This window comes from Dendrobates tinctorius, unplaced genomic scaffold, assembly GCF_039654945.1.
Source record: "Dendrobates tinctorius isolate UK_male_01 unplaced genomic scaffold, ASM3965494v1 ptg000010l, whole genome shotgun sequence".
Classification (NCBI taxonomy): Eukaryota; Metazoa; Chordata; class Amphibia; order Anura; family Dendrobatidae; genus Dendrobates; species Dendrobates tinctorius.
Window position 1 is genome coordinate 8,572,319 of NW_027361678.1, and position 26,755 is coordinate 8,599,073.

General features: G+C 43.3%; 1 protein-coding gene across 1 annotated transcript in view; it reads left to right on the top strand.

Moving 5' to 3' along the window:
• Positions 1-10,401: 10,401 nt before the first annotated feature.
• TYRO3 (TYRO3 protein tyrosine kinase) overlaps positions 10,402-26,755 on the top strand; it is a 239,960-nt gene continuing 223,606 nt past the window's right edge. The window contains exon 1 of the mRNA XM_073586473.1: positions 10,402-11,331. Within this exon, the coding sequence (XP_073442574.1) occupies positions 11,262-11,331 (70 nt within the window). The 5' untranslated portion in view covers positions 10,402-11,261. The remainder of the gene's footprint in view (positions 11,332-26,755) is intronic.

Below are 26,755 nucleotides of genomic sequence, written 5' to 3' on the forward strand. Positions count from 1 at the left end.
GTGACAGACAGAAGGCAGAGCAAGGGTTAACAACTTTACTTAACAGGGAATGCTCCACACAGGGAGGTGTCATGGGTGTGGACAGAGTTCCTTCTCTGTCCTCTCAGGGTTAATTTTATATGGCCTTCTTTTGGTTTGGCCACGGACATTACACGTGTCCGGCATGGTGTAAAGCTGGACGTGGATGGCGGCGCCCTGAGGACTAGGTGGTGTAAGGTAGCGCTGTTATTCAAGTAGGGGATACTCGCTTAGCCGCCACAAAACCAGATCTGGCACGTGTTTTCCATAAAACAATTATAGTCCATGCGGTTTATTCAGCATCATAAACCCACAGCAGTAACATAAAGTTCATCACATCAGCATAGCGTCCATGACAGAGTTCAGCTCTGTAACCCCTGTGGTCACACAGGTAAGGCATACACAGGCTCTTCAGCCTCAGTCAGCCTCAGTTATCTCACCCACGTCAGGGTTTCCTCATGACTGCTTCACCTCATCATGCTGCAGACGTCCATTCCCTCCAGGGAATCATCAGGCACGAGCAGCCATTCAACACAGCATTCACGTGCTGTCAGCAAAGGAGACACATCTCCCAGCGGGACCTTCCACAATGGACCAACCGGGTCCCAGCATTCACCTCATGTGACCTACCCTGGCCACCGTATATGGTCCGTAGCCACGCCCACCGGGTCACATGGCTATGACCTCATCACAGGTCCTTGAACCATTCTCACACACTTTACAATATCATTCACAACCACACCAATGGGTGGATTTGTAGGTAACTAGTTCCGCGCGACTCACCAGCTACCTGGAGACTTCTCCCGGACACGTTGAAACAGAACCTCAGCATTATCACTGCTGATCAACACACACATAAGTCTCCATCTCAAGGCCACCCACCTTGAGATACACAACGATCATTCAGTATTCTGCCATTCACTCTCTCTCCTAGGACATTCACACAGTGCCCCCTAGCGGACACAGTGGTCACTACACCACAGTGGCTTGACCGCTGACACACAGGACCTGCGGCACGTGACCGCAGGGGGAGGGCCCGAGGCGAGGCCAGCCACAGGAGCTCATGGATAGCTGAGCAGAGCGCAGCGGAGGCTAACGGGAAAGGTAAGAAGTGAGAAAGCCGACAAGCACACGCACAGAGGGATAAACCAGTACAGGCAGAAGTCAGAAAGCCGAGCGGGCTATATGGGTACCAAGGGCACAGACAGAAGGGTAGTCAAAGATTAAGCCAGAGTCAATCAACCATAGTTCCAACAGACAGTATCAAATCAACAGACAAGAGCAACGTGGGGGACAGACCGGGTCAGCAACAGGATGTAATCTCACAGAGCAGGCACAAGCACACAAATATACCAGGGTCAACTAACTCAGCCAAGGGCAGAAGTATAACTGAAAGGGATTCGAGCTAACTGAGGCTATAAAAAGCCCTCCCAGATCCAGAGAGAGGCCACAATAATTAACCCCTGGCATGTCAGTCCAAAACCTACCATAGGATCATGACCGTGTGCTTGCATACTGTTTAGTCCGATTGCTTTCTTGTGTATCGATATGTGTATCGTTCTGTGCACCTCTGACTCTGTGCTTGTTGTCTGTTTCTGACTCTCGGCTTGGTATTCAAACTTCCCACCTGTCTGCCCCGTTTGTACTGCACCACTATCTCCTATTTCCCGACCTTTTCGCTACGTCCTGTCCACTCTTAGCGCCTCACCCTTTGGCACTTTATCGACCTCCCGGCTTGACTTCGGCACGTTCAGACTACTCTCCGGCTTTGCCAGTCACTGCTGCTACTCAGTGTCTGGCTCCGCCTCCGGCCACTCCCCCGGTGGTCACGTGTCTCAGGTCCTGCGCTCTGGCAGGTAAGCTCACTGCAGCGCTCCTCACTCACTCTCTTTCCTTCTGTAACACCTGCACAGACTCCTGCTGTAAGTCTGCAGCAGGGTTCTTGATAGGATGTAAATGGTTAACAGGGGCATAAAACAGTTCAGGTGTAAATAATATGCAGAAATAATGTACAAGGTAACGGCAGTTCTGTTGTACACTTATCGTGTCAGAAGTTTCTCTGACTGTAGATGCTCCTTGAAAGTCAGTAGTGTTGACAAGAGCAGGCGCGGTGCTTGTCCAAGAAGATCCTGCTGGTAACAGTGGTCTGTCTTCTGGCAGCAGTGGTTGGTGTCTGGTACCTTCCACTGGGCCCCTAGTCCATATACTAATGTAAAAAAAACGGAAGTGTGAAACCAGAATATAAATAAAACAAATCTTTATTGACTACATAGTAAAAGACATTAAAAAATTTGCACTTGCATAAAGGGACTAAAAATGAACAGAATGAGCTCCAAGAGGTCTACAAGGAACAAATTTTATATATAAATATACAATCACATATGCTTAGGTAAAAAATGTAAAATAACCACATCACATTGAGGATTTCAGATCATAATAAGGTGCAAAATATGAGTTAACTTCAAATAGGAACTGAGTAGATCATGTGTGATATAAAGGTAACAACCAAGTGGCTGCAAACCTAACAGAGAAACATTCTGAGTGAATGATGTGCAACAAAGTATAAGGTGCAATAGTGCACAAATAAATGCCAGTGACAGCAGGGTATAAAGTGCAATAGTGCAAGGATGAGAAGGCAGACTATGATTAGTGTGTAGGTACAAGTGCCCAGTATACTATTAAATAGCTATATGATCATAGTACTGCACATAAATTCAGGCTGACCATCATTAAAGAAGCATATTTACAGTGTAGACCAGCAGGGAGAGGGCCCCGACGCGCGTTTCGCTTGTAGCTTCTTCCAGGGGGACGTGTGTATACTAATATACTAATGTGGCCGGAGGGGCGTGGGCCACGGCGCTATCTGAGTCCGACGTGGCCCGGCAGATATACCCTGGTGAATCGGGGCACAGATGGCAGTCCTGCATGCGATCTCTCTCTGGCAGCACGCACGCAGTACTCACTAGGCTGGAACGTTCAACACCTCACTCCGTAGTGACCAAAGTCTATGTCAGCGGTGGCGGTGCTCGTGCGCGGGCCTGCGCTGTATGGATGCTCCGGGGCCGGAGCACTCATTGGTCCCTGCTGTGTGCTGTCTGTTCCCGCCAAGTCTCCCTCTTGCACGCTTTCTCCCTCACCTTCCGGCCGGGTTCCCCCTAAACACGCCCCCTCTTCCTGGGTCATGGGGCCTGTCCCATCCCCTATTCCTTCCCCCAGGAAACAGGGGTTGCAGCCTCAGTTGTTCCAAACCCGGCTCAATACAGGTACTTGCAGCCTGGTCTTCCTCCTTACATAAGCATAACAACTTTCCATTACTTTCCCTACAGATCATAGTGCATCTTATCCAGAAACAAGTTGGCCTTTTCGTCTACCAGCTGCTAAAAATTGTTTGCTTGTTGGCCCTTTGCCTGCTGAAAGCATTACGAATGTACCTCTGGACAAAGTCACATTACAAGCGCTACAGCTATTCCAGGACAGTTTATACATCTTCAGTTCCTGCGTTAGTCTATATCTCATGCTCCGTGGCTTTTGAGGTGTCCTGCTATACTTGTCAGTGTGCTCTCCTTGTCCTCACTTTTCAATGTACCATCTAGCAAGTCCAGTCCTCTGTGTCTTCGCCTTCGGTCCGTGTCTTCACCCTAATCTTCAGCCTAGTGAATCCACCTCAGCCCTTACATTCTAGATGTTCCTTGATATGAAGACGATTTCTTCCAAACCTTGAAATTGGCTTCATCATCACTGGACTAAAGCGTGTCCTGTCATGTAGACATCCTACTAAAAAGGTCTCCTCTCAACAAGACTCCAGATGAATAAAGAAACCACGCGCTTTTTGATGTGTCTGGAAATGCAATATACAACATTGTAAATGCCTCTAGATGGCGCCGTGTCATCTAAGAAAAGAAAATTTTACAATTGAAAAGCATTTTGATGATGGCAGACTATCTTTAGATCTCCTTAATTTGCAATTTAGATTTTATTGTACTTAAATGGGAAAATAACTTCATTTATTGTCGTTACTTGATTTTTTGGGTAAACTACTTTCTCAGTATCAGTAATTTTAATTACTAAATTAGGAAGCTGCTCTAGGAAATGTCATTTGCTAACATTAATAGATAGAAAATTTAGTGTAAGATTAATCTTGTGTTCTTTGTTACAGCCACTAAATAATAAAAGACCAAAATTAAAATTCATCTGCTTATGCGTACTTCATTATGTTTGGCTTGTCATTCTTTAACTCCTTCATGAAATGGCAATTTTTGCACATTGGTTTTTTTTTTCCTACCGTAGGAACCTTTTTTTTTTTCAATAATACATCCATATGAGGGCTTCTTTTTATGCTAGACATGTTGTAGTTTCCGAGTTCTGATCAGAGCGTGATCCGATTTTCTCGGAGAAGATGGAAAAATAATTGTCTCCATCTTCTACATTGTGTCACTTTGTGAAAATCGGATTGCACTCAGATGTCATCTGAGTACGGTCCGATGGTTTCCATGGACTCGTTGACTTGCATGGCTGATCTGATTATTGGATGCCAATCATGTATGCTGCAATTCTTTGCTCCATCTGAGGAAAAAAATCGGACGGTGCCATAGAATAACACTGATCTGACTGTGATCCGATGTTTTGTTGTATCGCCATAGGACAGAAAATATGGCCGTCTGAACACGATCACTTTCCGTGAGACAGATGAAATGATATCAGATCGAGGTCCATGATCTGAAACTCGCATAAATCACTTGTATGTCCTATTCTGCCAGCCGTGGAGCTATTAAACCTTCCTAGGAAGAGATGTCACCACTAACCTACTTCTTTGTTTTTTTAAAGCTGCCATAAAATAACTAACACACCTCCAGATACTAGGGCACGGGGATCATCAGTGCTGCCAACAGTACAAATTAGTGACGTTATTGTCGTTGATTTGTTCTCCCTGGAGTCACACAAGACTCAAGTCCTTCACTGTCTGTGACCATGACATTACATGGTAGCCTCCGATCGGGACATTTTTTGCATTTGGAAAAACTGAATCACTTATATTGCAAGACATACAATTAACTAGGCACATTCATTTTTTTTACAACATATAAGGGAGGGGAAAAAAGAATTGACTTAGTGCATAATTATCTTTCCAAAGCCTTTGAAATGTAAATCTATCTTGAAGAGAATCTGTCAGTAGGATCAACTCTCCTAAGCCGTCTATATGGGCATGTTGGTCATAGAAAGCTGAATAAAATGATACCATGATATCTGCGATCCAACGTCTTATTCCAGAGAAATACACATTTTTCTTAATATGTAATTGAGCTGTTAAGATCTATGGGCAGGACATAGATCTCCCTGAGAATCTACTTCCTTATTTTAAAGAAAAGGGGGAGTTACCAGTGTGAGACACGTAATAACTAACAGTCTGCTTTCCTGATCTACATGTCTCACACTGTTTGTACCTAGTTTTCATTTATATTAAGCTCTGGAGGCAGATTCTCAGGAAGATCTTTGTCCGGCCGATAGATCTTAAATACTCATTTACATATTAAGAAAAACGTGGATTTCTCTGTAATAAGACATCAGATTCACAGACTTCAAGGTATCATTTTATTCAGCTTCCAATGACCTATATGCCCATATAGATGGCTTATGAGGGTTTTTCCTACTCAGGGATTCCATTTAACTTGGCTGTCCACCTTTAATGACAATTTTATTTAGTTTTTATTACTTTATTGCATGTATTTTGGGCTAAAAATATGGATTTTTCTGTAAAAGGACATTGGTTGCAAGTTGTGCAGTAAATATTTCCAATGTAAATGTCCATTTTTTTTTTTTTAAATGCATGTTTTGAGAAGAAAAGGGTTAGCTAGCACCTTCCACATCAAAGGTGAGGGGTCCCAATGATGCTACTACTCGACACACTGGCCAAGGCGCATTTGCCTTCAATAGGTATCATGCACACATCTTGGAGGGTGTGTGGGCTTGTAACAATAGTTGTAACTTCTAATGCAAAAGTTAGTGGTGACAGCCCCTTAAACGGGGTTTAACAGGTTTAAGAATGATGACCTATCCTTATGAGAGGTCATCAATATCAGATCGATAGGGTCCAGCATCAATGAGTTGCTTTCACTAGATGAACAGATTGGATGGATCAAGAATAGCACAGCGCTGAACACTGTCTAGTGGCCATTCTTATTTACTGCAGCTCAGCTTCTGTTCACTTACATAGGAGCTGAGCTGCTGAATTTGTGGATGGCCACTTAGTGTACTGAGCTCTGCTTTTCTATGTCGGTTCACTGTTCAGGATAGTTCTTCAATTTCCTAAGCCTAGAAGACTCCTTTAAATAAAAATGTGGCTTCTGCAGCATGTGTGTATCATGGTACATAGCCGCCTGCAGAACGCTATTCACCGTGATATCTGTAGGAGAGTTTATCTGACAGCTCAGATGTGTACCTCAAATTTTTCTACTCTTAAAAGCTCTTCTTTGCTGATTTGTGAACAAATCAATTTTTTTCTTAATTATTTGGTTAGAAATCAGCTTAGAAGATCGTCCAGGAGAAGAAAGATAAGGTTGCAAATCCGACCTGTTGGAGAAACTCCCTGACAGATTTCACTGTGAATGCCATTCTGCAAATCAAAAATATTGCTACCTGAAATTACTGGGACTGGAGGAAGCACATTGGTGCCTTAGAGCAGGGTTCCCCAACTCCAGTGCTCAAGGCCCACCAACAGGTCATGTTTTCAGGATTTCCTTAGTATTGCCCAGGTGATAATTGCATCACCTGTACCATACAAGGGAAATCTTGAAAACATGATCTGTTGGTGGGCCTTGAGGACTGGAGTTGGGGAACCCTGCCTTAGAGTATGGTATTTTATTATCACTTGACTGCAGTCTATCCTGTTATACTCATGTTTGCCAGCAGAGGGAGCATCAGGCAGCAATAGAAGCCAGCGTGGGACCTGCACATACACTGGCAACGCTCAGCCTCCTCTTGTGATGGGCATCGCTGGATACTACTGGGGTAACAGTCCTGCACCGTCTCCCCAATAGGATATTGCCTAATCTACATACTAGGGGGTAAATGGACCCTGATTTAATTTTGTTTAGCCTTCTTTGTAATTTTGTTTCAAGACAGATAACTTAACTTTGCAAATTGCCTGTCCAGAAAGGTGAGGATATGAACTCTTGCACCACCTATTGGAAGTAGTAATCCTAAAAGTAAAAATATTGACCCTTTAACAAGCCTTGCCACATGACTTAGGATAAAAGCCAAACCAGAATCTCAATTTGCAGGCACTGTGTTTCAGGGTGTTGCCCCTCATCAGTGCAAAGTGTGAGATCTGGTTTAGCTAGGTGAGAGGCTTAAGGCTGGAGTAACGTGTCTTCTTGTGGAGTGTGACAAACCACACTTGGCATGTTAGAGTGAGGAGATTTGTACACCTTGCATGCTCCTCTGGGAAATTAATCATGCAAACACAGTGTCTGCAAATTGAGATTCTGGTTTGGTTTTTATCACAGGGCAAGGTTGTTAAAGGGTCAATATTGACTTTTAGGATTGCTACTTCCAATAGGAATTCTAGTCCTTTTCATCTATGAAGAGGTAATTGGTATATGTAATTTCCCAGAGGAGCATGCATGGCCTGTAAGTCTCCTCACTCTGACATGCCAGGCCTGGCACTCTCCACAAGGAGAAGCATTAATCCTTAGGTCCTAAACAGGGAAGTAAAATGTATTTCTGCATTAGGATGTTTAAACATGCTTCAACCCAAAAAGTACATAAAGGAAACGTGTTTCCTGCATTATTCTACTTGTTTCTAAAGAACAAACTATTTCTATAACTGTGCCCTAACTGCTGCAGAACAAAATAACCATGCAACTTATCTGCTGCAGCTCAATAACATAATACCCACCTCAACTTCTGCAGAACATTTTAATACACACTTCAGCTGCTGCAGAACATCATATTACACACCTCAGCTGCTGCAGAACATCTTAATATAACTCAGCTTCTGCAGAACAACTTAATACACAAGTCAGCTGCTGCAGAACATCATAATACACACCTCAGCTGCTGCAGAACATCATAATACACACCTCAGCTGCTGCAGAATATCTTTATACACACCTCATCTTCTGCAGAACATCTTAATACACACCTCAGCGTTTGCCGAACATCATAATACACACCTCAGCTGCTGCAGAACTTCATAATACATACCTCCACTGCTGCAGAACATCATAATACACACCTCAGCTGCTGCAGAATATCTTTATACACATCTTCTGCAGAACATCTTAATAAACACCTCAGCGTCTGCCGAACATCATAATACACACCTCAGCTGCTGTAGAACATCATAATACACACCTCAGCTGCTGTAGAACATCATAATACACACCTCCACTGCTGCAGAACTTCATAATACATACCTCCACTGCTGCAGAACTTCATAATACATACCTCCACTGCTGCAGAACTTCATAATACACACCTCAGCTGCTGCAGAGCTTCATAATACATACCTCAGCTGCTGCAGAGCTTCATAATACATACCTCCACTGCTGCAGAACTTCATAATACATATCTCTGCTGCTGCAGAACTTCATAATACATACCTCCACTGCTGCAGAGCTTCATAATACATACCTCCACTGCTGCAGAACTTCATAATACATATCTCTGCTGCTGCAGAACTTCATAATACATACCTCCACTGCTGCAGAACTTCATAATACACACCTCCACTGCTGCAGAACTTCATAATACATACCTCCACTGCTGCAGAACTTCATAATACATACCTCCACTGCTGCAGAACTTCATAATACACACCTCCACTGCTGCAGAACTTCATAATACATACCTCCACTGCTGCAGAACTTCATAATACATACCTCCACTGCTGCAGAACTTCATAATACACACCTCAGCTGCTGCAGAGCTTCATAATACATACCTCAGCTGCTGCAGAGCTTCATAATACATACCTCCACTGCTGCAGAACTTCATAATACATATCTCTGCTGCTGCAGAACTTCATAATACATACCTCAGCTGCTGCAGAACTTCATAATACACACCTCCACTGCTGCAGAACTTCATAATACATATCTCTGCTGCTGCAGAACTTCATAATACATACCTCCACTGCTGCAGAGCTTCATAATACATACCTCCACTGCTGCAGAACTTCATAATACATATCTCTGCTGCTGCAGAACTTCATAATACATACCTCCACTGCTGCAGAACTTCATAATACATACCTCTGCTGCTGCAGAACAGCATCATACACACCTCTGCTGCTGCAGAACATCACAATACACACCTTTGCTGCTGAAGAACTTCTGTAGGAAGAAAAAATGGGTTTTGAATATTAACCCCAGCCTCCCTGGGCTCAGAGTTGATAGCCCTGTCAGTGCCACAAGAACGCTGGGACATGCTGCGATTGTGAATTCACCTCTGCAGCCATGTAAGTGAAGACTAGGGGCAATGATGGAGGGGCAGCTCTGGGAAGGCCAGGGGGTATATAGAGGATTTTATTGTTATTTTTTTTAACAGAGCATGCTCATGGAGTAAAAAGAAAAAAGTGGACAGCCCATTGTAAACTGTGCGTTTTAATGAAAATTGTTCTTGTCTGGAATAGTGTTTATCCCCATCCTCTTACAGGCTGTTTTACCTGAAGCAATCCATGCATAAAATTAGCCCCCATTAGTGTGCACAGCAGAGAGACCCTCTATTGTAATGTTAACCCTCTGAGCACCAATGCTTATCGCTGACCTGGTATAACTGTGCAACAAAAAAACCTTGTCACTTGTCATGCACTGGCAGCTAGAGAGTTGACCCCGGCACAGGCTGACAATGGCCCATGAGCAGATATATACCTCCCGGTACTGAACGTACGACCACAGCTGCTATATATTGGCAGGAATCTGTATGTAGATTAAGGGCATATTCACATGTAGCTAATTTGTTGCAGAATTTTTTATGACCATCTCATTCATCCGGAAGGTGATGTTAGAAATCCGTGCATCTCAGTATTATTCAGATTTATACAACGGATCTGCAGTTTGTGAATGAAGACGTATATACAGTCAGGCTCGGACTGGCCCATAGGGGAACAGGGGAATCCCCCGGTGGGCCCCTGTGCAAATCTGGACCCCAACCTTACTGTATGGGCAGTACTTGTGATAAATCACTCTGTACAGAAAAAAAGCAGCATTTCATTAATTAACTAAACTACCCAGTTTATTATTATATAGCAATATAGGTACATTTGTGAATGAGGGTAGTGTAATATTTGTTTACAGGTGAAAAGTGGGCCCCCAAAGTCAATGTTACTGATGGGATCTTGGCACCCCAGTCCGACACTGTATACAGTTCAGTGGTGGACGCAGAAATAAGAGTCGCTGTGCAAGAACAGTATATGGGTCCTTTGCAGTCCTACGAGAGAAGCCGCTGCTGGCTGCTTTGGAGGTGGTAGTGGGACCCTTAACTCTTAGGCCTCAGTGTGGCGGCACTGATAATGAATAGCCCCAGAATCAGTTCACAACAAGTGAGGCACATGCTGGTGAATTCCTACAGCAGGAATCAGACTTGTGTGAAGTCCTCCCAGCTCTTACTCCTCCAGCACACTGGGGCTGACTACTCCTCCTGGTCACGTGGCTGCTCACATCACATCCCCATAGGTCCTTTAGCATCTACCTCGTACAGACAGCACTTTGTATTGCTCAGGAAAAGGAGGAGACATTGGAGTTCTCTGTGGCAGGAGCTGCTCCTGTGTCTCATGGGCGAATGCCTGGTGTGGATCATCTACATACAGAATAGACAGAGCTGGGGGATTCGTTTGCAGACTGGACTGTAGAAGGATTGGAGATTATTGGATTAAGGTGTCGGTTCATAGATAGGAGGCAAATTATAGGGTTGATTCCCCCGCAGTGGATAAAACATGGGAGCCTGGTAGCTGGCATGTACGGTTGCCATGCACATATTCCAAGCCTCATCATCTGTTGCTTTAGCATAGATTTCCGCAACCCATAGAAACCCAGCTGTCAATGAGGTTGGATGACCACAGGTTGACCACCATGCATGGTCATTAGTAGGACTTATCGATCAGCTGGAGAAGTTCATGGCTAGGAGCTGACCTGGAGATCAAGGGTTAGGAGATCCTTCCACCACTTGGATTAATTCCTATTAAACAGACTTTACCGGTTACGGTGAAGCCCAAAAAAAGGAGGATGGATGGATGGTGAAGAAGCATGATCGACCCCGGCTCGGCTAGCCTCATCAAGGGGCTCCTTCTGGCCACCGTGGCGCTAGGATTGGCAGGTAAGATGGGGATGAGGCTCAGCTTCTGGGAGGAGAAGTGACGTTCTTACAATGTTACCTAATGACTTGCTAGAATGTGAAACAATTCTGGAAATCCTTTAGGTCACGGCTCCTACCAAGTCGTTACATTTGTGACAGCGCCATTGATACATAATTGTATCTGATTTTTTTTTTTTTACCTTTTTAAACCAGGTCTTGCCAATGTGAACGACTACTTTAAAAGCTCAGTCCCTGGTGATTACTTACAGCGACTTACTGAGCAATAAAGACAATTCTGCACATTCGTTGGCATGTCATCAGTCATTGTTACAAAGAAAACTATTGTGACACTTCACAAGTTTGACAAGGTCCCCCCTATGCTCTATGTACGGCGCTAGTTACAAATAAAGGCGGCTGCAGATGTCAGACGGCCGGCGTTCACCTGCATGTACCTATAGTGGTCTAGGACGCTGTTCACATGTCCTTCTTTTTTTTTTTTTTTTTTTTTTTAATTGTGCGCGGATCAAACTCTCCACTGCAAGTTTTCAAATCAATTAATGACTCGGACTGCTCCCTGATGGAAGCCTAGTTGCATCCTTCTACAGCCTGTAATTCACTGACTGTTTGCTAGGTGAAGCATGAGAAACCTCCATCAGTTTTATTTTTATGGCTGGTGGTAAAAACTCTGATCAGGACACAGAGAAAAACCGTCCATTCACGTTAAAAAAAAAAAAAAAAAAAAAAAAAAGCGTCTGAATGGGGCCATACATAGCTTATAGCCGCATGTGGGTGGCTCAAGGCTCCTTTCCATTGATTAAAATTTGGCAACATTGGCGTCCACGTCCAAGGAAATAATAATTGCCAAGAGAAATTTTGACTTATGGGCTAATGGTTAAACACAAAGATCCGACTCGGATGAGTGAATTTGGAGATTGCATGGTCCTGATCGCGTTTGTGCCCAATTTTGGGCTCAGGCGCTCAGGAGGTTTGTGCCAGATAGTGGCCACAGACAGAATGGATGCAGAGGCATCTGTCCGCTATAGGGCCCCATTGTGAAAAAAATAAAATATATATATATATATATATATATATATATCTCTGTCTGTATAGGGCAGTGCCATCTATTGCGCTTTCCTATATAGTAAACTAGTCAGAGGCCAAGAGAACACACTTCTAGCCTCCATCTGATGAATGGGTCCTATGAGAATGGTAAAGAATACATCAGAAAAGGCTCCCATCTTAAACTGTAGGCCAAGTCCACGGATCCAGTGACTATTTAGTCTTACGGCTCTTTCAGACGTCCGTGATCATGGGTCAGATCTGGGATCACAATGCACAGACTGGCCTCCCACCTCTGACCCCATGGGTGACTGTTTCATATATTTCTATGAGGCTTTCATGCTCGGGTCGGGGAACGTGCGGACAGTCCGTGCATTGTGATTGGAGATCTGACCCATGATCACGGACGTATGAAAGTACGCTTAGTGGAGCAGCATACAATGTAAGGGAACCTGTCATCGGGGTTTACTTCTAGACCGTAATAGGAATGCTTTATCAGCCTCCTGATACCCCCTTTTAATGCTAAATGTACCTTAGTGTTTAAAAACTACACGTAAGTGCAATTGTCCCTGGACTAGTCCAGGATGGCTGTCAATCAAAGCCACTGTGCTCTGGGAGTATGCCCACAGCAGTGTCACTGACATCCCGGTGTGTGCAAGGTGGCAAAGAAGGACGGCTTCTCCTCCCTGCTGTCTCTGCACACATCAGGATGTTCGTGACACTGCTGTGGGCATGCTCCCAGTGCGCAGTGGCTTTGATTGACAGGCATCCCTGACTAGTCAAGGGACAAATAAACTTAGTTTTTAAACACTTATATTTTACATTTAAGGCTAATAGAGACATCATTAAAAGGGCATTAGGTGGCTGATAAAGCGCTCCTACTACCTTCGAAGAGCTGAATCCCGATGCCAGGTCCCCTTTGGACGCAGACAGCCGAATAAATCAGCCCAAGATTGAACCACAATGCACAGACAGGCTGGCGGCTCTCCCTACCCAAATGTGACAGCTTCATGTATTTCTAGACAGCTGTCACTTTATGGTCGGGAGAGCAGCCAGCCAGTCCGTGCATTGCGGTCCAATTTATATGGTCATCCGATTGTGCCCTTTAAAAACGTGTTTGTAACCTAAATAAACTTGGAGATTGAGGTGACTTATCTTTGAGGCCGACTTCGATCTTTCCTGTCTATTTTTTTTAGTTTTGTAAGCCAGGCTTTATCTTCTAGTATTTGTCACTCCATTGGTTCCTGGTAATTTGGTCTTTAAGGCCGTCTACATATCCGTATTTTTTAAGCCAAAATCCACATTCAGTCAACCGTAATGTGGGTACGATTTAGCATCTGCATTAGGCCGGGATCACACATGCGAGGAATACGGCCGAATATCGCATATTAAAACCCGGCACTGCCGCCGGCACTCAGGTGTGGAGCGTGCGGCCACATAGCAGTACATGGAGCCGCACGCTCCGCTCCTGAGTGCCGGCGGCAGTGCCGGGTTTTAACATACGAGACTCAGTCGTATTCCTCACATGTGTGATCCCGGCCTAATTATCGCAAGTCCTGACCTGATAGTGAGACTACCAACTCAGATTGTCGTTAATTATACCATTCATTATTAACCATTATTTATCCAATTATACTGATCGTGGAGTTCAGAAGCCTGCGGTCGGGCCAGGAATTGTAGCCTTTATGTGATTACTAAGATGTGCCTGCATTCTGGCCATCTGAATGAGGACAAAACAGATGCCGTGCAAATCTTCCATTACAATTTTTCTATCTGTAGATTCCATTCCAGGATTTGATTTACAAATCTTGATGCATAATTCTGACCACCGTACTGCAATGTGAACTTAGCTTAGGGTTAAGTGGCAGATTTTTGCACACATTATTCCATGACTGTAAATGTATGGTTTTGAAAAATCCATTCACATGCTGCAGAAAATACAGCCTTCACAGGTATAGAACAGATTTTAAAGGGGTTGGGGATTTAGTTTACAATCCTTCTGTGTGACTGCAGACTTGTGAATCCTCACATCGCGCACACTGCGTGCTCTCTGGATTCTCCAGTGACTATTTCAGGCCACATTCCAACTAGACTTCGCTCAATGAACTTTCATTGAGTGAGGCCAGCATGTCTAGTTGGCATGTGACTGCGTACATGCAAATCACATACTTGCAGCCACCAGCTCCCAACCCTGGAGAATACTAATAGTGCACGCACAGGATTCATAAGTGTACACTCACATAATGTGACTGCAGACTTGAAACCCAAGCCTGGACAATCCGTTTAAGTCTGAGAGATTTCTACAACAAATCCGCTGTGTGTGAACATACTCTAAAACAGCACAGCTTTTTATATTCTTGTAATCTTTCATGGGTATTTACAAGTGTGGAAGTGATCGCCTATCCAGAGGATAGAAAATAGCTTTCTGACCGCTGGGACCTCACCAATCTTGTGAACCGGAGGTCGGAATGAGTCCTGGTCCATTCATTCTTAATGTGACCGCAGGAGATAGCTGAGCCGTCAGACCCCATCAATCTGAAATTTATCCCTTATACCATGCATAGGGGATCATTTTCAAACTTGAGAATACCCTTTGAAGGCTATCTTAGATCATCACACCCTGAGTAATGTGAAACATGTTTGTGAAAAATCTTATCAGATCAGCAGATGGGTCACTGACACACCAGTTATGACCTGGCTATGAGTGTGCATACCCTTATGTAGGTCTATGTAGTATAGATATACAGGTAGAAGGAAAAATGCATCAATTTAGATATGTCACATAGACACTTCTCGCCACATGACATGGGGTGCGCTTGCAAAGGTTATTTCTCGCCTCACTCCATCTGAGGGTGAGTTTCCACGTAGCGCATTCCTTGCATTTTGGACAGAGCGGAAACCCTGCTCCGCCCAAAGGCCTGCCCCCTTCTGTACGCGCGATGATACCGGATGTGCTCAATGAACACATTCGGAATCACCGCATCGCATACATAGACTGGGTTATTTACCTTGTGGAGACTGAGCGTCTCCGCAAGGTAAACAGACAAGCTGCGTTCTAAAAAGACGCGCCGCATGTCCGGTTTCGTGGGTGTGTCACCCGTGTATTAGGACGTATATTGGAGACGGGATTTCATAAAATCCCCTCCACTATGCTGTAACATCTGAATGCTGCGGATTAAACGCTGAAGCTGTACGCAGCGCTCAATCCGCAGCAAATCCGGATGTAATATGGCCCGTGGAAACATACTCTTATGCTCAACCTCTGTTGCATGAATTACACTCTGACATAGTCCACACACCCTGGATACACAACCCGCTGCTACCACTCATCACACACGGGTGATGAGTCCCATAAATATATGCTACTATCCAACTGTCAAAAGGTCACGCACTCTCCAAAACTCTTTGGATTCTTTAGCGCACACAAGCACCAAACTTATTAAAGTTTTTCCATCTAAAAAGTACAGTGCTTAAAAGGAAAAGTATAAAAAGAGAAAAATAGTGACACAAATAAGCAAAACAGAAAATAAAAAGGGAGAAACAAGAGAAATACCTAAACGTTTCCATCTATCGTTATTCTTCTGTTCCCTTGGGGGAAGGAGAAATGAATTATGAATCACATCTAGCTGAAGCTGACCCCCACATGTGAACATCTTTCCATTGTCACCTATCTTTTATGTGCCCGGTCCTGATCTCAAGTTCACCGAACATTCTAGATTGTAATAATGAGATCGTAAGTCTGTAACTGGACCGTGGGCAAATTAGGGGCGAGCACCTTGCATATTAAATGCCTTTATTCTATCAACTAACCCTTCTATATAGTAGATAGGAAATGTCCAGCCTGGCCACAAGGGACCATCTGCCTAAGTTTTGAAGCTCCTGCTCCCCAAGCTGAGGTGTCACAAATGACACACTTTGTAGTCGCTGGGATGCCCCCTTGGTTCTCAGTTCTTATAATTAGAGTACATAGAGGTTATGTCCTATGTGTATTATCAATCATGTGAATGACAGATTGAAACCAATGGTAGTTGACTGATGTTATCATTTCCCTTACACCGTACTTTATACCACATTTATTTTAGTAGTAATATATTTATTTATGCAATTGATATTGAAAAAGTTGGTGCCACTTGCCAGGTATATCGGACACCTTTTATCTCCTTTAAAGAAAAAACTCATGGCAGGCGTATGTTGGTTTTATTTAACAAATATGTATATAATTTTTTGTGTGTATTTATTTAGTAAATGTAATGCACTTTATGGCTCTTTTTAAGAAACATTAAAACAAATGATATCCTCAATTGTTATGCATATTTTTCAACAGTCTTGGCACGATTCCACCTAGCGTGTCCTAAATCGGCACAATACATAGCAGGCGCTTATTGCTATGCAACCAGACTAGAAGTCTTACAAGGAGAAATGGCTGAATCAAAACACAGGATACTTAGAAACAAATTTGCTCCGACCACATGGGACTGCGTTTCAGCTCTTATTGATACAAATGATGTATTAAAATAAACATTTGTTCGGAACCTCAAGAAAAGAGCAAACGTTTATCCTGATTTTGCTTTAATTGGTGACCTCAATAAATACTTCTGGGCATTTCTAGGTTCATGGTCCTTTTCTTGAGATAAGAGGTGTTGGTGTGTTGCCCAGCAAGGTCTCAATGTCGCATTGTGACAGCGAATGGTTACGTAGCTGCTGGCTAATGATAGCAATATGATAAAATATTAAATATCTCTCTCCTTGGTTAATGCTATGAGTCATCCTCGTGCTGCGCCTCTGTTGTCAATACTGTATAAAAAATGCTCAGCTTCCTAGGTGAGTGATTTGGGCAGTCAAGAGGAATAAAACTACTTTTCTGACCTTGCGTCCGATACATCAGGTCGGGTGCTGCCCTTTCTGGCATAAAGTTACCTTGAGGTCTGACGATGAAATTATTAATTTCTATGGCATTTGGTAGCAAGTAAGAATGTCAGCAATAGATCTGTGATTCAGATCCAAAGTAGTGATTTGTGCTGCATATTTTAGGATAAACCGAAAACTAAAGGATAGCCCATAGAGTGCTTCAATGGACCCAGCACTGTCTTCAGGGCTGGACTGGCCATCTGGCAATTCTGGCAAATGCCAGAAGGGCCTGTCTGGTCATGGCTGCCTTGTTTGCTACATTGTTAGCAGAATCAGTGTTCTAAAGACACCCATACTGTTAAAAGTTGTGATGGAGCACAAAGTCGTTAACTCCGTCACTTACCCCAGCAGGCCACGGGTATTATTAGAAATATTGGTCTTGTAGAAAATCTTCCTTTCCTCCATCCAGGGTAAGATTAGTAGTAATATGGTGCTTGGGGATAGGGACAGCATGGGCCTGCGTGGTTTCAAATGTCAGGGCTGAATTTCAGCCCCAGTCCGTACCTGACTGTCTCCACATCGGAGATGATAGGCATGATGTTAGAAGCCCCCTTTCCTTTCTGATTCTTCTCATGTATGCCACAGTTAGTGTTGATCACATCACACAGGGCTAAACAGCTTAGATCAGAAGTTTCTCTCTGATCTCTGCTGTTGGACTGGGAGTTTGACAATGATGGGCAGACGCGTTCCCTCTATTATTCACACGGGCGATATCTTCCCCACGTGAGCTGAGTGATGTGATGCTACATTACCGGGCGCTAACGTGCTTCCGTTGGTCATGTAATATCACAGCAATGTTCTTTTATACTATTCCTCTTCTGCAATATTTGGAGCTTAGTGACAACCATCTTTGGAATGTCCTTACGGAGTTGTCAGCCAGCTTCCTATAGCATAGAAATCTGCATTGTTATTGAGTCACCCCCCTCCTACTATCTTCATGTGTATAAAATGACACATTGTAAGTACATTATACAAAATACATAAACATTATTAAACGCTGACAATTTGCTGTGCGGCTTTGGCCTCTGGTGTATAGGAAGGACATAGCTGGAGTAGAGGAGCGAGGTTATTAAGCGAATGGGTGACTGCAGTACCAAGAGACGGTATCAAATTTAGGGTTAATCGAAGTCTTAGGCTACATGCCACAATGATTTTGATATATATATGATTATATATGATTTTCACATCACACGCACCGCACTCTGTGAAGATTCTCCATTGTGGGCGTCAGGCGCGACGGTCATGTGACTACAAGTATGCGATATGCATATTTCCGGCCACATTCCGACTAGACTGCTTGTAGCCTCACTCAATACAGTTGCATTGACCGAGGCCGCGCACATCTAGTCGGAATGTGACTGGGAATATGCATATCACATACTTGCGTTCACAGGACTGTCGCTCCTGTCGCCATCACTGGAGAATATTCCCCGAGTGCAGTGCCGTGTGATGTAAAGATCACATATGGTGACTGCAGCGACAACCCTTTTAAGCCCTTCAATATTGGATCACATCGAATTAAAGGGAATGTGTCAGGACAATTTTTTTTTACTATTGAAACCAGTGTTATGGCTGTTTAGTTCCTGGTACAACAATAAAAATTTAGCAATCCAAATCAAGTTTTGAAGTCATATGCAAATTAACTAGGAAGTGCATGGGGGAGTGTCGGTACGCCCCGACGCGCTCCCAGACTAATTAGCTCAGGTTCTCCACGTCAGCGCATCGGATTCCTACAAGGAACGTATCCTTTATATCGTTGTGTTAGGACCTCTACAACCATATCAACTGGTTTCAGTAGTAAAATGGTCCTGAATGGTTCCCTTTAAATCACTATTTTATAATGGGGGTATTTTTTATGTTTTTGTTAACCTTGAGCCAATTAGAATGTTGATTAGTTTTTGTTTTTAATATTTCTCTACTATCATTGAATACATAGTGATAGCCTCATTACCTACACGTTTCGAAAATGCTTATAGCGCGGTGTTCGCAGGATTTTTTTTTTTCTCCCAGGTATTTCACTTTTTTTCAGGCTGCCAAACAGGAAATGAGACTCAGATCCTCTGTCTTATATCTCCGGGGAAACATTGTAGCTTCTCGTGTTGCAAAACATCTCTGTACTGTGACATCACTAATGTGTTTTTTCTCAGTTTCCTTTTTATTTGTTTGCTTTTTTTTTTTTTTTTTCTTCAATTCATGAGTCAGACCGGCTCATAGATCCACTAAATCTGCAAGCGTCTGCATACCACAAAGAAAAATCAAGGTCTGACTGCAGTGGTTTACTGCAAGCAAAAGCAGAGGAGGGAAATATTAAAAAATCTCAGGAGAAAAAGAAAAATCTGAATATGTAGCAGAAATTCTATCAGTGCTGTATCTGAAGTGTCTTCTAAAAGTTACTATAATAACTTTTACTTTACAATATATTTTTAGAAAATGGTAATTCAAATTTAATCCTGAGTGGGGAGTGATTGCAAAAAAAGAGTCAGATTTAAAGGGAATCTGTCACCTACTTTTGGCGGGCTATTTAAATGAGGTTGGTCCGGTCCGATGGGCGGTGTTTCCGATCCTTGCCGCCGTCCACAGTTTTTTCATGAATAGGAGTAGGTGTCCGCCATTTTTCGCATGTGCGCTAAGCTTTCTTGGCTCGCACACGCGGAGTATGCTTTGCCCAACTGCGGGCAAAGCTGAAAAGCCTTACTGCGCATGCGCCGGTTAACTAGGCCCTGGAACACAGCAAAATACTTCCTGGGCTTAGTTAACCGGCGCATGCGCAGTCAGATTTTTCAGCTTTGCCCGCAGTTGGGCAAAGCATACTGTGCGTGCGCGAGCCAAGAATGCTTAGCGCACGCGCGAAAAATGGCGGACACCTATTCATGAAAAAACTGCGGACGGCGGCCAAGGATGGGGGGGGCGGCAAAGATCGGAAACACCGTCCATCGGACCTCATTTAAATAGCCCGCCAAAAGTAGGTGACAGATTCCCTTTAAAGGGGTTGTCCAGTCAAATAAGAAAGGCTCGCTGTCACTCTGTGACTACAGACTGTTAAAATGTGACAGTGTGTGTTGTGCACACTGTCACGATTCCTCTGTATCCCACATGCAGGTAGGTGGTCACATAATGTCATGCATGCAATCTGCTTATTCATTTGATCACATACCTACCAGACTCCTGTGCTTCATTTAATTCTCTTCTACTGAGAGAACCCGGGAGAGACTAGTTGGCATGTGACCACAAGTATACAAATTTCATACTTGTGATCACCCAACTTCACGGGTGAAGTTTAATTCTCACAATAGAAAACACCTTTAATCAGGGGCGGGCGTATCATTGGTGCAACGTCTGAGTTCACACACGGGCCCAAAAAAGTAAGGGGGCCACTTACACCTTCAAGTCAGCAAGCAGGTTCTGTTTCAGACACTAAGAGGGGCCCATATATTGCACAGGGGCCCTCTTCCATCTGTGACCACCCCTGCCTTTCATACATTGTTATTAGGCCATAGATTTCAATGGTCATTGTGCAATGCCTTATTTCCCCTGTGGGGGCACTATAGAAATATTGAATAGTTGTGAGAATTTCATCAGTGGTTACAGCTAGTTGCTGGGTGTCCCAATAGAAGACCTCCTGTGAGGAGCTTGCCGCCTACATAGAGCAAGCAAAACAGTGCCACATCCATTTATCCATTTAAGGGATCATGCAGACCACCATATTTTTGTTCCAAGTGTGACCTGACAAAACAGTGGTTGCGTTCAGATTCAGGATTTGGGCCAAGTCTGTGTGGGGAAATAAAAAATTGCAGCATGCATGATTTGCATCAGTGATTTGGATCGCACTCGGCCATGCAAGTCAATGGGTCCATAAAAAAAAAAAAAAAAAAAAAAAAAAAAGAAGAAAATCTGACCTCACTTCGGTGCCATTGGAGTGCAGTCCAATTTTTTTCACGGACTGTCCGAACGGAGAAGATGGAAGATGATATTTTTTTTCCCAACTTCTTCACATAATCCGACCGATTTTCTTGCATGACCGAAAATACGGTGATAACGCGTAACCCTAGACTATATAACATTCATCAACTCAAATGTTTCAAACAGCAGCAGAACAGGAGGGTAGGACTCCACATGCCTGCACGGCTTCAAGTTTAACTCATTAATATAGTTTTTTTTTCACTTTAGATTTTACAAATAGTCTTGTTCTGTCTTGTCTGGTAATGGGAGTTCTGTCTGCACTCGCTGCATGTGCTGCTAGGCTAGTGAGGCTAGATGTAAGTGAGATACTATATGTCGCCTGTTACACAATCTTGGTTACAAGACTACAAAAGTAACTATTTCCGTTTTAAGAATTGTGATTATTTCATATTCCCCCCCCCCCACCCACCTCAGAGCTTAAGGGTGGGGCTGTGTTGCAAGCCACATCTTTTGTGCTTTTACATTCATTGCATAAGGAATGAAGCCCCCCGTACACCATAGATGGCCGTCGGCTGAACCATCGTTTATGGACAACTCTCCAGTGATCCTGGTCCGTCCAGGCGGTATGACACTGCTACTGCCTGGCCACCCACATATCAAACATTCAGGGCATATCACATCTGTACGCTTCAAGTACGCACTATTGTTTTAATAAACTTTGTGTAAATCAATAGTACAAAACAAATTGATCATTTCTAATATTTATCAGCAAAATATGCTTCTCACACTTATGAGCCACTTCTTTCCTCCTCCCTGCTGTCCGATCGTATGATCCCCTTAGTAAAACAACCTCTCCTATCTATCTTAGCCAAGGTAAGATCACTGAGGGATCAGGTTACAGAGCCTATTAAACACTGTGAAGAAGTTTCCTCCTCCCTGCTGTCCGATCTTGTGTTTCACTTATTAAAACATCTCAAATCCACAGATAAAAAAGAGCAATAATCCATCTCTGTGTGCTGGGTTGTGCACGGGAGACCTCATAGCAGCTCGTCTCCACCCACCAGCTCAGAGACAACTGAAAATTAGTGAGAGAGCCTGCAGAAAGGAATAATGAAGACTACAAGTCATGCAATTGCCATAAATAGTGTTATTCCACATGTACATACACATGGCAGCTCATTCTGAAAAGTCACCTGAATTTACACATGTGCTTTATATGCTTGTGGTGCTCAGAGATGACCAGAAAAACATTTGGCGTCTGCCATTTGTTGTCAATGGTTGCACAAAAAAGTACAGTAGGGTGCGTTTTACACCTGTCCTTGTCATATACCAGGTTTCGTCTTTATTTTTCAAAAGACTGAATGTATGGTGACAGGGCCACCTTTTTGTTGAAAATTTTATAAAATATGTAATGATACAACGTTAGTCCATATCCACTTATGACTGAAGATATTGGCTTTGTTTTATAGGGAGCCAATAATGTTGACTGCAACTTTATAAGCATGAAATAATTATAAGTTATGCACCCAGACAGAACCCCAGAATTACAGCCTTATATAATTACTACTGTATACATGCTCTTATTTCACATAGGGGTTTTATGAAGGCAGTGAAGGAGTTAAGAAATCACAGGGCTCTTGGAAGTGAGGTAGTTGACCTTCTAAACTGCTACTGTACCATTATCCTTGTGCCATACGCTGATTACATACTTGGCAGGTTGAGTTTTCCTATCACAGATTAAAGGGAGTTTGCCCGCCCAATCTGATAGTATAAACTGAGCCCACAGTCTTGTGGGGGATATAGCCCCTTATAAAAATCCCACCTATAGTGATCTATCTGCTGCCTACGTTTTGCAGAAATTGAAGTATGATCAAATATGCTAATTAGGGTGCTCAGTGCACCCTTGGTGTGGCCAAGAGGCTCAGTGCTCCGTACCGCCCACTGGTTTGCTTGTCCTGCCTCCTTCACTGGCTTACCTGAGGTGTCTCTTCAGACAGTGCTGATTGGGCGCCGGAGTCACGTGTCACGAAACGGCACGGGAGTCACGAGACCAACACGGCACCGGCACGGGAGGTGAGGATAAGCTGCTTTTTATTTTGTGGGGGCCATACATTTAGATCAAGAAATAGGTTGTCCTAGTAGTGGACAACCCCTTTAAGGTGGGATTTTTATAAATACTTTTTAAAAAGATAATATCTTTTTTAGGAGAAAATGACCCAATACTGTGAATTCCAAAACCCTTCTTATAACATTTTGTTTCGGTTAATAATCTGCTTAGAGAATAATTATAAGACATTTTGGCACAGAATACGATTTTGCTTCTCGGTAATTAAAAGTTTTGCCAACTCCTGTTCTTTCTCATTAGTGGAAGAATAGATGTAAACTGTGCAGCAAACTTGTGTAAGCCTCTGTTCACAATAGGCAGCACAACAACGTGATTGCGCCTCGGTCAATATGAACATATCACTCACCAGTGAACTTTTTTCGTTGTCGGACGAGATCAGGGGAAAACTGCCTTGTTTTATTCACTTATGCAACATAAACAGAATTTTTGTTAGCGGGTCACAGAAAAAGAAAATTGGGAGAAAAAAAAAGCAACTAAGGTTTCATTCAGACATCGGTGATTTTTCGTATGACAATACGGACCATTATTCATCAGCGCTTTCGTATCTGATTTTACTCCTGTGGTTTTTCTTGTCTTTACCATCAGTGATTTTTTTTTTTTTTTTTTTTCTGGTATGACTGACAACACAGGGATTCTACCCAAATGGTAATGTGTATGGAGAGTGAATTTCATGGACTCGTACGTCTGTGTGCACACATTGCGTTTTTGTGTGCGTTTTTTTTTTTTTCCACAAAATCTAAAGGGTTTAAATCTGCAGCAGGATTGTCTGCAGCGTGACTATTCTACCAGTGTTTTTACTGCATATTTCACCCAGGCTAACAAGTGGGGCAGAATCTGCACCAAAACTACAAGTAAAAAACACTTTAAAGGGAATCTGTCACCTCATTATTGCCCTATGAGCTGCGGCCACCGCCATTAGGGGCTTATCTGCAGCATTCTGTAATGCTGTAGATAAGCCCCCAATGTAACCTGAAAGATAAGAAAAAAAGAGTTAGATTATACTCACCCCGGGGTCCGGTCCAGTCCGATAGGTGTGGAGGTCCGGTCCGGCGCCTCCCATCTTCTAGTGATGATGTCCTCCTTCTTCTGCCGCGGCTCCTGCGCAGGCATACTATATCTGCTCTGTCGAGGGCAGAGTAAAGTACTGCAATGTGCAGGCACCGGGAAAGGTCAGAGAGGTCCGGCGCCTGCGCACTGCAGTACTTTACTACTCTGCAGATAAAGTACGCCTGTGCAGGAGCCGCGGCAGAAGTAAGAAAGAGGACGTCATCGCTAGAAGAAGGGAGGCATCGGACCACGACACCCATCGGACCAGACGCCGGGGCGAGTATAATCTAACTCGTTTTTCTTATCTTTCAGGTTACATCGGGGGCTTATCTACAGAATGCTGTAGATAAGCCTCTGATGGCTGTGGCCGCATCTTATAGGCCAAAACTGAAGTGACAGACAGTAGGGTTTTTCAATCAATAGAGTGTTCACATAATGCTGCATGAATCGATAATCCTTATTATCAGTTCTGTGCTTCAGCTAAAAGATACATTCTTAACTAAAATATCCTTGTAGAGTACTAATTGGAATGAATCTCAAAATTAGACAACCCCTTTAAAGCAGGTTTTTGCTATATAATTCGAGACCACGGGCTGAGTCCCTGATTTCAGCGATGTGTTACTTGCTGGTCTACATGCTGCCATCTTGTTACTGTCACTGTTTTTCTCTGATGCAGATTTAGCAGAGCTCTGAATGCTGAGCTGTGTATAACCCCGCCCACACCCCTGATTGGCTACTTTCTGTGTACACTATATATTGACAGAACACTGCTAATCAGAGGTGTGGGTAGGGTTACACAGAGCAGTTGACCAGGAGGCACCAGACACCTTGTCCTGTAGTGATAATCTCCTGCTGATAAAACACTGATTTTTATTGAAACAACAAAACACAGCCGAGTAGCGACACATCGCTGGAATCAGAGTCTCATCCTCCTACATCATGCTTCTCTCAGATTACATAGTAAATAACTACTGACAGATTCCCTTTTGAAGCTTGACAACTTATCTCACATAGATGTGTCGAGGGCTTGACTATCGACAGTTTTAGACAAGCACATTACAGGAAAGGAACCAGTGGCAGACATGGATAGGAGAGGGCCCCTGTGCAAGAACACTTCATGGGCCCTTTGCAGTCCAATAGCTCATCATAATGCACAATTCCACCTGCTTTGGAGGTGGTAATGGCACTCTTACCTTCTGGACCCCTGTGCACAGATTACAAAAATGGTATGTCCACACCTGATAGGAACGCGAGTCCTAGTTTTATTGCAGGTATAAAGATAATACATCAGCAGGTTTTTGTTAAGTAATCAGACAGCAGCATTATGTACGGTCAGAGCCCTAGATTCCAGCAATACGTCACTTATGAACTGGTGCCGTTTTGTTAATTCCCTGGTTTCTCTGCTGTACATGTAGCAGTGCTCAAATACTGAGCTGTGTATAACTCCACCCATTCCACTGATTGGATGCTTGCTGACAATGTACACAGGAATCAGCCAATCAGTTGTGGAGGTGGAGTTACACAGATTAAGCTTACTTGCCTGCACATAAGAGTTAGTCAGGCAGTGATAATCTCCTGCTGATAAAACAATGATTGTATTGAAACTACAACACACAGCCTAATAAGCAAGTGCGGACTGGGGCTGAAATTCAGCCCTGGGATTTGAAATCACACAGGCCCATGTTGTCCCCGTCCCCAAGCACTAGATGGGATATATCACTACTAATATTACCCTAGATGAAGGAAGGTAAGATTTACTACAAGAACGATAATGTAATGGTACCCGTGGCCTGCTGTGGTAAGTAACTGAGTCAGAAACTTTGTGCTCAGTCACAACTCTTAACAGTATGGGTGTCTTGAGAACACTGATTCTGTTAACAATGTAGCAGATGGCCAGTCCGGCCCTGCTAATAAGTGACACATCCCTAGAATCAGGCTCTCTTGCCTTATATTATGCTTCTCGGCCAGATTTCCCCCAGTCTGTTTCCTTCTTCATTCCTACGTTTAGTGTTCCTTTAATTCCACTTTCATATGCAAAATAAATTAATTTTGGTAATTTGCTAACTTTTGTCTCCCGTATTTTATTATCTTCTTGGAAAAAAAATAATTTTTCTGTAAGCTTTCTGTAAATTTGTGAATCTACAAAAAAAGGAGAAATGATTAGAAGAAGACATAAAAGAGCTGCAGCAGAAAGGCAGACAATGAATGAGACCTATAAATCCTTCTTTGTAGAAGTCGGCTTTGTGTTATTCGAAGGCTGGAGATAATCTGTTTATAGGAGCAGTATCTGAGGATGCGTTGAATGCAAATTCATAATTTACCATCAGATACATTTGCAGCTATTGTTCTATTTAAGTTTGGACCAAAATCCATATAAAATCATTTTCTAGTGGTTCAAAGCAGAAC